The 13,647-nt window shown below is 49.4% G+C and overlaps 1 protein-coding gene across 3 annotated transcripts in view; it reads left to right on the forward strand.

Annotated features, from left to right (window-relative positions):
* Positions 1–13,647, forward strand: part of sox5 (SRY-box transcription factor 5) — a 113,151-nt gene that overhangs the window by 92,668 nt on the left and 6,836 nt on the right. For all 3 annotated transcript variants that reach the window (XM_056275821.1, XM_056275822.1, XM_056275823.1), the window contains 3 exons: positions 1–110; positions 7,020–7,212; positions 11,972–12,144. The exon at positions 1–110 is cut by the window's left edge and continues 49 nt beyond it. In XM_056275821.1, coding sequence (XP_056131796.1) covers positions 1–110; positions 7,020–7,212; positions 11,972–12,144 — 476 coding nt within the window. The remainder of the gene's footprint in view (positions 111–7,019; positions 7,213–11,971; positions 12,145–13,647) is intronic.

Consider the following 13,647-nt stretch of genomic DNA (forward strand, 5'->3'; position numbering starts at 1 on the left):
AACAGCACGGAGGCAGCCTGGCCCCCCAGGCCAACCTGAGCACGCACTCACCCCCGACAAACTCGCACAGTGACAAGGGCCGCAGCACCCCGCCACCATCCAAGAACAAGGTAAGGGGGAAAGGAGAGGCTTCTGTGTGTGTGTGTGTGTGTGTGTGTGTGTGTGTGTGTGTGTGTGAGATCGGGGGTTATACCAATACGAGTTGTAGATTTTGTTGCATTCTGATGCATGTTCTCCTCGTTTGATATTTCAGTTGCATCCCAGTATGATGATGATGATGATGATGTTGTTGTTGTTGTCGTTGCTTTGAAAAAAACAGCATCTTTGGTGTTGGTCAGCTTCCTGGTGTTTGCTATACAGGCCTTGATAGGATTCTCAACTTCTCTAAAGAAACTTGACACTCCCCTCAACTAATCTAAACGCTGAAACTTCTTCCTAGACTCGGCCAGTTGGCGGCGCAGCAAGGCGGCTAGCGGTGGGCTAGCAGGCTGTGCAGACTGCGCTGGTATTTTTGTTGTTTTCTGTTCGGCTGGCTGGCTGCAGGTGGGCCCCTGTCCATCCAAGTGGAATTCTATGAATAACTGGTTGACCCTTGGGATGCCTCCTGCACACACACCACCCACTGTCCCTTGTCCACCCGCGGACCTCCAGTGGTGTTGTGGTCATTCACCAGTGAGAAACACACACAGTCACACAGACGGGTTGTCCGTCTTAAATTTGGACAACACTATCACGCTCTCGCAGAGTTTCACAATCTCAGTAAAGATCTGTGCAAAAGATCCACATTTCATCACGAGTCACACTTCTCCAGACTTTGCCTTCCTTTGTTTTCTCCTTCCTTTCCTCTCTTTCTCCGTTCTTTAGCTCTCCCTATTCTCTCAACGTGACATCTCGTCTATTCAGCCGTTGTCCTCCCTCTTATCCTTTCTCTTCTTTTCTTGCCTCGCCTCAGCTCCTGCACTCTCAACACACAGTCAGACACACACATGCATACCATCAAGACCGGCTCAGGCTACAGATTATAGCGTGTTATTGACCCCAGTTGTTCACCCCTGAGCTCACACCCCTGCTTCCTTGTCCATCAGCCTTCACCCCCCAACCCCCAAATCACCACTGCCCCTGCCTTCCCGCTCCTCCAACACATGTCTCATTACCATATATATGGAGTTGGGCTGACAGACGGCTAGTGCAGCCCGTAGCAAGGGGGAAGTGAAGAGCTGTAATGGCCACCCAAACCCAGCAGGCGTGGCAGTCTGGTGGGGATGGGCACTGCCCCTGACGGGCACCATGGAGCCAAAAATGGCTGACTGAGCACAACGTTCTCCTCTGTTGTCGTCTTGCTGTGACAGCCCCAAGCACTGTTTGTAGCTGTTGGAGAGATAGGTCTTTCTATTGTTTCTTTCTTTCTGTCTGTCTGTCTGTCTCCCTCTGTCTGTCTCTCTGTCTGTCTCTGTCTGTGTCTCCCTTTGTCTCTCTGGGTGTGTCTCTGTCTCTCTCTGTCTATCTCTCTCTGTCTGTCTCTCTGTCCCTCTCTCTGTCTGTCTCTCCATCTATCTGTCTCTCTCTGCCTGTCTGTCTGTCTCTCTGTTTGTCTCTCTCTGTCTCTGTGTCTGCCTCTCTGTCTCTCTCTTTGTCTATCTGTCTGTCTGTCTCTCTCTTTGTCTGTCTGTCTGTCTGCCTGTGTCTCTTTCAGCTGAGAGTTGATGTTTGCTGACTCCTCTGTCATGTCTCAGTCGATCTTCCAGCCACCCAGTTGATTTTTGTTTGTTGATGTGATTTTCTTCTCCATTCAGTTGGAGCACTCAAGCGCTCTCACCCAGTTTCACTCCTCTCTCTCTCTCTCTCTCTGAAACTCTCTCCTGACCTGTCTGTTTGCCTCTTGCATATATCGCTGCCCTCTTTCATTCTGTGTCTCTCTCCGTCTCTTTGTCAGCCTCTGTCTAGGTCTTTTCTGTGCATCTCTCATCCGCTGCATTAGTCGCATTCCTCCTCCTCCTCTCTGGTGCCTTGAAAAAACACGTGCGTCTTTTTCTATAAGGAAATAGAATAACATAGCTCTTTATTGTCCACCGGGTTGGAAATTTGTCTTCGGCTCACCAGACACAGGACACGGCAACGTAAAGACATAGGAGCAGTTAGTAAAAACATGCACATAGACAAGACAAGGTCCTCTGACACACTAAAAGCAGTTTGTGTCAATACCCGTGTCCTGAATCTCATCAGTCACTTTGTGGAGTTCAGAATATCGATGGCGCTCGGAATGAAGGACTTAAACACATTTTTAGTTGCCAGAAGGACACAATAAAAATAACAAGGCACTCGTGCCCTGATGGGCGGACAATGCACACACACACACACACACACACACTTTGTCCGTCTGTCTCCATTGCTTTTTCTGTCTCTCTGTCTGTCTCTCTGTCTGTGGGGTGAGTGACATGTATATTTCAGAAGGTGGCTCCCCCGGTGGGCTCTCTCTCTGGTCTCTGGCCATTTAGAGACCTGCTGCCCGCTTCTGCACACAGCTGTTTGGACTCAGGCACACATCGCTTAAGTGCTTTACCCTCGGGTGAGACACGGACACACTCACATAGACACGCACACAAACAGACGGTCACTCAGGTGCAGGGCACAAACCAGGCGGACCCACACCCACACACACAAATCACAGCGTTCATACATGCCATTCTCTCATACGCAAGAATAGATATTGTTGACATGCAGGCAGGCATGCATACGTGCCCATACAATAGGGCTGTCCAAATTATGCACCATATGTGTCCCATTGGCTCACGAGAATCATGCACACTTGGCCCACACACACACACACACACACACACACACACACACACACACACACACACACACACACACACACACACACACATACATACACACAAAACTGCAGTACTGAGCTACAGCTGAAGTAGAGGCCACAACCACAGTTTAGGGTCACTTTCCAAACTGCAGCATCTGCGTGTACATCAGTATCTAAATGGCCAGCTGCTATCAAGTACAATTACTGTCAGTTATTATCCTGACATACGCACACACATGCTAACATACAGCATATACACACACACGTACACACACTCACAGACTTACACACACTCACACCGCAAACCTTTATCTACCTCATGACAGCTTGTTTTTGGGGTACTGAGGCCTATATATATATTTATAATGTTCCCCAAAAATTATTTATTTATTTATATAAACATATGTGGCAGCACAGTGGTGCAGTGATTAGCACCATTACCTCATAGCAAAAAGGTCCGTCCCCCAACGTTGGGGGTCCTCCTCTGTGTGGAGTTTGCATGTCCTCCCCGTGTCTGCGTGGGTTTCCTCCAGGTGCTCCGGTTTCCTCCCACGGTCCAAAGACAAGTAGGCCAGGTGAATCGGCCGTACTGAATTGTCCCTAGGTATGAATGTGTGTGTGTGTCAGCCCTGTGATGGACTGGCGGCCCGTCCAGGATGTCTCCCCGCCTGCCACCCAGTGACTGCTGGGATAGGATCCAGCATCCCCGCGACCCTGAGAGCAGGATAAGCGGTTTGTAGGCCTACACTTATATTGTCTTTGTTGTCACGCTCCGCTGTATAATAAAGACAGTTCCTAAACTGGAAGTTGTACTTCAGTTTGTGGTATAGTCAGACCATCATTGCTCCAAATTCTGATGCATGTTGCACAAATATTACCAAAATTAAACTCGCCATTATAGTCTCTAAAAGACAGGCACATTTTTTTCTGCTGTGATGCTCTTTTTTTTGTGTCCGTCAGATCGGTGAATTCATAATCAATACAAGTGAGATGAGAGTTAAGCAGAAATAATTCTAAATCACATTTGACAAATTGCTTCTCATATCAAATAATAGTCACTTATGGGTGGAACAAGAGCATCAAGATGCACGTGTGTATGTGTGTGTGTGTGTCATCAAAGCTCTCCTTTCCCTGTCTGTATCCCAAGACTATGTCGTCAGCCAAGTGAGACACAAAAGCAATTGTATTAATTCAAGATTCCAAGCCTTTTAGAGGCTTTAGAGACCTCACACACACACTCACACACACACACATTCTGTCATGAGATTTAGGACTTGTTGATCTCTGCCTGACATACACACACACACACACACACGTTAAATGTCCTCACGCACACACACTGTCATAAGATTTAGAGCTTGTTGAACAATTTCCCTCACTCACGCACACACACACACACACACACAACTGAGTCCAAGCCTCTCAGCCCCACTGTCTAAACTAATTCCTCCACACTGCCATTGTGTAGGTTGGCCACCTTCCACCATAGGATTTGGCTTGGCGCGGAGAGGAAACACCCCCATCCACTGTACAAGAGGCGGAGGCATTATCTATTTGTAATAAATATTCAAGCACTCTCCCAGCCAAAGCCCGCCATAATGCGGGTCAGGATTGAGAAGATCCCACTCAGCGTTCCTGTGTTCTTTTCTCTCCTCTTCTTCAGCCCATTGTCTCACTGGAGGCATCTTTGGGGGTCCCCGTCTATTTAGAAAGACCTCCCTAATGAAGGACAATCCGGTTAGGCCTCAATCACACATGCACACAGTCACACGCACGCACACACACACAAAAACGGTGCACACATGCATGTGCAGGGGCTTAATTGGAAGGGCTTAATTGAGTTGTGAGGATCTCACAAGGCTTAGTACGACTCACAGAGAGGGAATCGGGGAAAGTCGTCCTTAATGAGTGGATATACCGCACATTTACACACACACATACACACACACACACACACGTACTTGCTAGCTCTCTTTTTTGATCCTACGTGCTGGATTCCATCATCGCTAAGCAGTAATTAGACTAATGATGGGAAAAATAAAGTGAAAGGCTATTCTATTCTGTTCTATTCTTTTAAACTTAAACCTAAAGACTGAACCGTAGCAAAGGATTCCAGTCCAAATTAATTCACTCTTCTGAACTTATAGCTTCAAGTACAGTTAATGGATTATTATAGCAATAATCAATTTTGAATAGAGAGTAATGGTGCACTCCACAGGTATGACTGATCAAAGGCAGGGATGAATAAGATTTGACATGATCCTAAAATCCATAGTCCTATGCAGACCGACTGTATTACAGCTAGTTCTGACATCATATGTGGTAAAACTATAGTCCTACAGCAGATAGGCCATAGTACTACAGCATTGGTTGTACAGTCCATAGGCCATATCTATCTCCCCAATTGTACCCGGCCAATTACCCCACTCTTCCAAGCCATCCCGGTCGCTGCTCCACCCCCTCTGCCGATCTGGGGAGGGCTGCAGACTATCACATGCCTCCTCCGATACATGTGGGGTCGCCAGCCGCTTTGCGCATGGGAGGATCATGCTATTCCCCCAGTCCCCCCCCCCCCCAAAAAAAACAGGCGCCCTGGCCGATCAGAGGAGGCGCTAGTGTGGCAACCAGGACACATACCCACATCCGGCTTCCCACCCGCAGACATGACCAATTGTGTCGTAGGGACACCCAACCAAGCCGGAGGTAACATGGGGATTCAAACCGGCGATCCCCGTGTTGGTAGGCAACAGAATAGGACCGCCATGCCACCCAGATGCCCCTATTGTTATGTCTTGACTACTGCAACTCATAAACCCTCTTGTACTCTGTCCCGTATTGGCTTAACGAGTCCTTTCCCCTCGCCCCGTGTTGTGTCAGCCTGTTCATTATGAAGTTTTAATCACACTGAGTATTCTCTGTACATCTGTCCCCTCTGTGATCTAATTCTTCCCTTCCTGTCATCTGAGCCCCCCCCCCCCCCAGCCACTCTCACTGATTGGATTAGGACAGCAGTAGGGGTGATGTTGCTGTAACAATTAACGTGATAAGAGACCCTGTTGCCGTGTGGTGGTCCACGAGACAATTAGTTTAGAACCCCATATCACAAACAGTAGCCTTATGTTGCAAACATACATACCCGTGCACACATGTGTATCCAGTGTGCAAACATACACTGGCGCACAACGCCGCCCTCTTACCCTTTGCAGGCAGGCTGCAGTGCATCCATTTCCGCTGGAGCTGTGTTGTGTTTGCTGGTGTGTGTATTGAGACGTAAAGGAAGTGGTTGGTCATTTAGAAGTGCGCTGAATGCAGTCTCCCTCTTCCGACCGTAACACATGGCCCCCTGGATGTGTCGCACACGCTATTCTCCCTCTTCCGGCCGTAACACACAGCCCCCTGGATGTGTCGCACACGCTATCTGGTAATGGTATTGGCGACAGTGAACTTCGAAAGGTTATCCCCTCAAAAGATATATTGACTGAGAACCGCAGACTGCGCGTGTGTGTGCGCACGTGTTTGTGTGTGTTTGTGTTCTTAGCCATGATCTTCCAAGAGAGCAAGCACGCATCACTCAGATACGTCCCCTGTTTTGTGGTGTTTGCAGAATGACATACAACAGTGTGTTGTTGTCCCTCACAGCTGAAGTGTAAAGCGTTGCTAGGTGGACACTATGTGAGACGGACAGACGGAGAGGGAGTGTGAGACGGCTCCTATAGTCCTCATACAGTGACTCCAAGAAAAAAAATTTTTTTTGTTTAAACGCAGGATGCCTGCCGCTCTGATGGCGGCGCTGGGGAGCAGCATTCTCGTGCATGCCTGCAGGAGTGTTCCTGTCCTTCACTGTGGCGTGTGCACGTGCATGAGCATGGAAACCCTGTGATGTGTTGTGATGAGATGAGAGACTTCCTGTGCATGACAGCTGTCCTGGTTTTGGCCAAACAGTAACAAGTGTTAAATGTTTTTTTGCTTACCTTTTGTTTCCGTTTGTGATGAGCTGTTCCAAGTGTGGGCACTGGCATGCATTATGCCGCATGTCCTGTCAGGCTTACCGTAGATTGCTGTGCATGGGCCCCCATTTCATTGGTCCGTGTGAAGTTTCCAGTTGAGACATTGCGACTGGTCTCAGGGGCGCGGGTAAGCCCCCCCCTTCCAAATTGCTACGGTGGTCACAGTGGGCGAAACTGTGCTGTTTTGGTTTTTGCAGGACAGTGAGGGTGCACAACCACTGAACCTGTCGGCCAAGCCTAAGGCACCCGAGAGCAAGTCACCCAACTCCCCCCCAACTTCCCCACAGGTGCCTGCTGCTGCCGCCGCCAAGCTAGGCCTTGCCGGCTCCATGAAGCACAGCGCCACCCCCTCCAGTGTCGGAGGACCACCCTCCAGGGTCAGCTCCATAGGTAAGTGGATGGCTTCTCTTATATGCTTCATGCAGTCAAAGTGGCCAGCACACACACACACAGAAACACTCAGAAGGATTCATACAAGGGGCGTCTGGGTGGTGTGGTGGTTTATTCTATTGCCTAGCAACACGAGGATCGCCAGTTCAAATCCCCATGTTACCTCCGGCTTGGTTGGATGTCCCTACAGACACAATTGGCTGTGTCTGCGGGTGGGAAGCCGGATGTGGGTATGTGTCCTGGTTGCTGCACTAGCGCCTCCTCTGGTAGGTCAGGGCGCCTGTTCGGGGGGGGGGACTGGGGGGAATAGCGTGGTCCTCCCACGCACTACGTCCCCCTGGCGAAACTCTTGACTGTCAGGTGAAAAGAAGCGGCTGGCAACTCCACATGACCGGAGGAGGCGTGTGGTAGTCTGCAGCCCTCCCCGGATCAGCAGAGGGGGTGGAGCAGCGACCGGGACGGCGCGGAAGAGTGGGGTAATTGGCTGGATACAATTGGGGAGAAAAAAGGGGGGTGGGGGGGAATAAAACAAAAAAGTATCCATAAAAACCTGATCATTGTAGTCCGCGGTGGTGTAGCGGTCTAAGCATCGGCTTTGTGTCGATGCAGCTGCCCACTGGGGACTGGGGTTCGCGCCCCGGTCTCGTCAGATCCGACTATGGCCAGACTCGATGAAGCAGCAATCATTGGCAACGCTGTCTTCGGGAGGGGGGCGGAGTCAGCTTGTGTTCGTCACGTGAATGCGTCTCTGGGTGTGTCGGAAAAAACAGTGGTTCGGCCTGGAGTCGCCTTGTCACGAAAGTGGGGAGGCGGTCTCCTTCGAGACTGCCGGCCGGAGAGATGCAGTTGGCGAACGCATGCAGTACGAGGGTGGGTGTTTGAATTAAAATTGGGATCGATTGGCCACTAAATTGGGAGAAAAAATGGAAAAATCTGAAAAAAAAAACCTGATCATTCACACACACTTTCAGACAAACAGGTGCAAATGCATTACATGCATGTAAAACACACACACACACACAAACACACACACACACACACAAAGATGTTTGCACAACACAATGATCTTGACAAAGTGTGAACACAATGACGTGCTAAGTAAGTTCTTGCTGTAAATAGTAAATAGCTGTGTTGGCAGCGGTAATGAGGAACAACAGTATGTTCTTAATATTTGCTATTGTCAGCAGTGCTGCAAACATAATCTTCCCTGGCCATACACACACATGAAATATGACACAAATGAATCCTATTTTGTGATCTTAATCCATTTTTCACGCAACGCTGATAGTTCAAATATTACACATATGTATCAGGCTATAATTAGCGTGTTTGTGTTTTTCTTCCGTGCCGCATTTTGCCTCCCAGCGAGCTTCATTGTTACATGTTTATTAGTGACTGAAAGAGACAGAGAGACATTGGAGCAAGGGGAGGGAGGGGAGAGAGGGAGCGATGGGGATTAAGGCTGTATTTTTTTTTGTTCTGGAGCGAGTGAGCGAGGGGGAATAATGAAGAGGGAAGCACATGACAGACAGGCGGTATCACCGATGAGATTAGACAAGCTTCTTACACAAGCTAGGACGGCACAAACAACTGGCATTAATGACACAATGACTGCACGCACACGTGCAGACACACACACATACAAAGCTCACATGCACACAATCCCACCCCCTCCTCCTCCGCCGCCTCCTATGCAATAGACAGTTAGCCATTTTCCTGACTTCTTGGCTAATCTCAGTGGTTTTCAACAAATCGACGGATTTAATATCAGATTAGTGGCTTTGCAAGCCCAGATGTTTTTTGTTCTGAAAAATGGATTAGTGTATATAGAAGTTTGTGTGTGATCCCCGTAGAGCATGTTGTGTGTGTGTGTGTGTGTGTGTGTGTGTGTGTGTGTGTGTGTGTGTGGAGGCAGTTGTGTGATTTAGGGCCCGGTTATGTTGTAGCCTCCGTCTGTGTTGTAGCGTGTGCTGCAGATGTGTGTACAGTACGTGGTCATCAGCATGTGTTTTATAGGCGGCTCTCGTTTTAGGATGCAAGGTCAAAGGGGACAGACGGGGCAGATATATTTGAAAGCGGTTTGCTCACAGTTGTTGGATATTTTGCTCGTGCCATTGTGCGCATGTGTGTTTTTAGGTGTCTTGTGTCACCCCTCGGGTAAGACACAAACAACCTCAAATACATGCACAAACATGCATGCGCGCACACACACACACAGTGGCTTTTTTTTCAGTCTGTCAGTCTTGTCTTAGGATGCATCAGTCCCCCCACAATGCACTTCTCCCGTGTGTCCTGATGCCCCTCAACCCGTCGGCATGTTTCTCTCTCCTTGCACGTCTTCACTCACATCCATCCACCCATTCAATCCATTCGTCACGCCATCCATCTATCTATCCATCTACCCGTGCCGCTCAAAACCCAGAGTGAAGTGTTGTCAGCGCCTGTAACTCCCTCTTCTGTCAGACATTGTCTTTGCCCCGGTCATAAAAAAAAGCCCCCCGCGACCTTCCTGTTGGACCTTTTACAGTCACAAAAAAGGATTCCGCCTGTCTGTGTAGATTTGGGCCTTAGAGAGATGTGAGTTGTGTGTCCACTGTGAGGCATTACTCTCCTTCATACAGCGGGTGGTATGGGTTGTCTTTCACTGATGAGAGAGAGAGACACACACACACACACACACACACACACACACACACACACACACACACACACACACACACACAGAGAGAGGGGGAGAGAGAGGGAGAGCGAGAGACATACAGAGATCACAGAGAGAGAGAGAGAGAGAGAGAGAGACACACACACACACACACACACACACACAGAGGGAGAGAGAGACACAGAGAGAGAGAGACAGATAGAGAGAGAGAGAGAGAGAGAGAGAGAGAGAGAGAGAGAGAGAGAGAGAGAGAGAGAGAGAGAGAGAGAGAGAGAGAGAGAGAGAGAGAGAAACAGAGAAACAGAGAAACAGAGAGGAAGAGTGTGAGAAATAAATAAAGAGAGGTGCAGGTAGATGGGAGAGAGGGACCCGGAGAGAAAAGAGACTGATACATAGACGAAGAGGAAGGAGAGAGAGAGATAGAAAGAGACACACAGAGACAAAGACACCACTCCTCTCCTATCTGGGTCACGTTGACTTGTCTGGATGGGTTGCATTGCTGTCAGTTTAGGAGAGAAGGGGGCTTTTACACACACACACACACACACACACACACACACACACACACACACACACACACACACACACACACACACACACACACACACACACAGCTCTCTCTCTCTCTTTTGAGTTCAGATTAAAATTGACTGCCAGCGCCTGGGCCGCCCCATTCCATCAACCCTTTTGCACACACCCTCCTCCACTTTCCCCCCCCTCCGTTTTTTTTTTTTTTTTTTTTGGCCTCGCTCACATCCAGATTTTGCGGTTATGGTTTCTGAAAGAGTTCATGGCTCTGTCATTACCAATCTGAAGCTGGTAATCTGGCCTGAGATAGCATTAGCGGCGCGGATTAGTGCAGATAAAGGCCCTATAAACCAGGAGCGGCTCTTTGTTGAGAGTTAACCCAACCGATAGCAAGAGACGATAGCAGGACCCACACACACACGTGCGCACACACACACACACACACACACACACGGACCAGCACTAACAGATCCCTGGCATAGACAGGAACACGCAAACGGCGCGTACACACACTCCGATCAGATGCCTCTGATGCCTCGGTGGCAGCTAAGCTGCAAAAATCATACAAATAATAGGAGGCGGCGAGGAGGAGAAGCGGGGGAGCGATGTGATCTTTAGTGTGCGGTGGGGCAGATGTTTGTGGCGCGGTGAAATTAGCATGAGGTTTTAGCCGTAATAAGAGTCATCTGGCCTCGTCTTTTCAGAGAAGTCTGTGAGCTTTCAGATGAACAGAGGCTGAGTCTGTGTGTGTGTGTGTGTGTGTGTGTGTGTGTGTGTGTGTGTGTGTGTGTGTGTGTGTGTGTGTGTGTGTGTGTCACAGCCTTTGAATTGTCACTTAGAAGTTCCACTATGGGAGAAGAACCCGTGCAAGGTGGACCTTGATTTGCAGGAGCTTTACCTCCAGAGAGGTGCTGTTTGATTTTGCTTACAGTGGCTTTGTGTGTGTGTGCGCGTGTGTGCGTGAGCGAGATAATCTGAAGACACTGGGGGCTAATGGGGGAAACAAGGCTAGCCAGGAGCATACACTGAGTCATACAACCTGCATGCGTGGTCAGAGAACGAGAGAGAGGGGGGGGGGGATAGAGAAGGAGGGAGGGGCGCCTCTACCTCGGTAGAGTGTGCTTTAATGTCTTTACCTCATGGTTCAATTGAACATTTGTTCTGGGTGGACTCCTCCTGCTTTCCCCTCAGGAAACACATCCACAAACAAACACTCACTCTCCCAGCGTGGACCGTTAGATGTCTCCTCCCAGTCCAGCGTCTCCCTCCTCTGTTTGGTCTCTGTGTGTCAAGTCCAGTCTGTGGCTTCCCTGCTCTCAGTCTATGTGACCTGTCACCTGTTTCAGATATCGAGGAAATACAGGAAAAAAATTTCAGAATCAAACTGGCTTCTAACAAATCCTTCCCCAAATACACCACAAAATTAATTTACTCATCCCTCTTTGTCATCTAATCTACCAATCCCTCTCCTCTCTCTCTCTCTCTCTCTCTCTCTCTCTCTCTCTCTCTCTCTCTCTCTCTCTCTCTCTCTCTCTCTCTCTTGCTCTCTCTCTACATGTCTCTTCCTTCCAGACTTGTTGTCGTCGCTGTCCTCAGGGACCTACATGAACGACCATGAGGCTGTGACCAAGGCCTTCGCCGAGGCCCGGCAGATGAAGGAGCAGCTCAAGAGAGAGCAGCAGGTCCTGGACGCCAAGGTGGCTGCCGTCAGCAACCTCAACCTCAACAACGGACGCTCTGAAAAGGTAGGCGGTCATCATTACTGTACGACTCAAATCGACAGTCTGGTCCAACCAAACTAATCTCAGTGACGGCACTGGTGGTAAAAAGCACAAGTATCAACCAGAAAAAAAAAAGATTTCGTTTGATATCAGGGAAATTTGTCAGCGTTGACGGCTGAAGCTCTGAAAAGGGAGATGGTCATCACAGTACAACTTAACCAACAAGCATTGCCTCAAAAACAATGTAGATGGTGCACAAAAGAACCGTCAATTACTTTTCAGTCACTTTGCTGACAGAGTAATCCATCTCTACAATACATCAGTCTGTGCCCGCTGATATTCTTTAATTATGGCTGTCACTTCTTTTCTTCTTCTTTTTTTTTCTTTTCCCCCTTTTCCCCCAAATTGTATCCGGCCAATTACTCCGCTCTTCCAAGCTGTCCCGGTCGCTGCTCCACCCCCTCTGCCGATCTGGGGAGGGCTGCAGACTACCACATGCCTCCTCTGATACATGTGGAGTCATCAGCCGATTCTTTTCATCTGACAGTGAGGAGTTTCACCAGGGGGATGTAGCGCATGGGAGGATCACGCTTCCCCCCAGTCCCCCCCCCCCCCAAACAGGCGCCCCAACCGACAAGAGGAGGCTAGTGCAGCGACCAGGACACATACCCACATCCGGCTTCCCACCCGCAGACACTTGCCAATTGTTTCTGTCAGGGCAACCGGCCAAGTCGGAGGTAACACGGGGATTCGAACCGGTGAATCCCCGGCAACGGAATAGACCGCCACACCAACCGGATGGCCCTGGCTGTCATTTTTTAAGTCCTGCATTTCTAACAGCAAAATAACATGACACCTAACTAAGCTATCACATCAGCCTCAGCAGTAGGACACGGTGGCCCAGCGGTTAGTGCTTTCACCCCACAGCAAGAAGGTCCTGGGTTCGAACCCCGGGGTTGTCCAACCTTGGGGGGCATCCCAGGTCGTCCTCTGTGTGGAGTTTGCATGTTCTCCCCGTGTTTTCGGTGGGTGCTCCGGTTTCCCCCACCATGAAAAAGACATGCATATTAGGGTTAATACTCCTGTCTGTGCCCCTGACCGAGGCATGGCGAGACCAACTGGGGTTGGTCCCCAGGTGCTGCCCACTGCAGCCCGCTGCTCCTAACTACACAGCCAGGAGGGGTTAAACGCAGAGCGTAATATCCCCACCGGGATCACTAAAGTATCGCAATCTCTCAGAGTCAGTACCACAAATGTCAGTTATACCGCCCATGTAGACCCGACATAAGACACACGATATGAGGAAATAGGTCGGTGTGACTTCCTCTTATTAAATTGTGTGTGAAATTGTACCCTGTTGTGCTTTGATGTCATAGGAGCATCCATATTGGCGATGCTGGTATTCCTGAGCAGGTAAACTGGCGCTCGTCGTGTCCGTTAGAAACGAAACGCGCAGATGTTTTTCCAAGTGACTGTATATTCAATGGGGGGGGGGGGCGTTTTAAATGTAAATTGCTTTGGAGCCGT

This window comes from Lampris incognitus, chromosome 3 (genome assembly GCF_029633865.1).
Source record: "Lampris incognitus isolate fLamInc1 chromosome 3, fLamInc1.hap2, whole genome shotgun sequence".
Taxonomy (NCBI): Eukaryota; Metazoa; Chordata; class Actinopteri; order Lampriformes; family Lampridae; genus Lampris; species Lampris incognitus.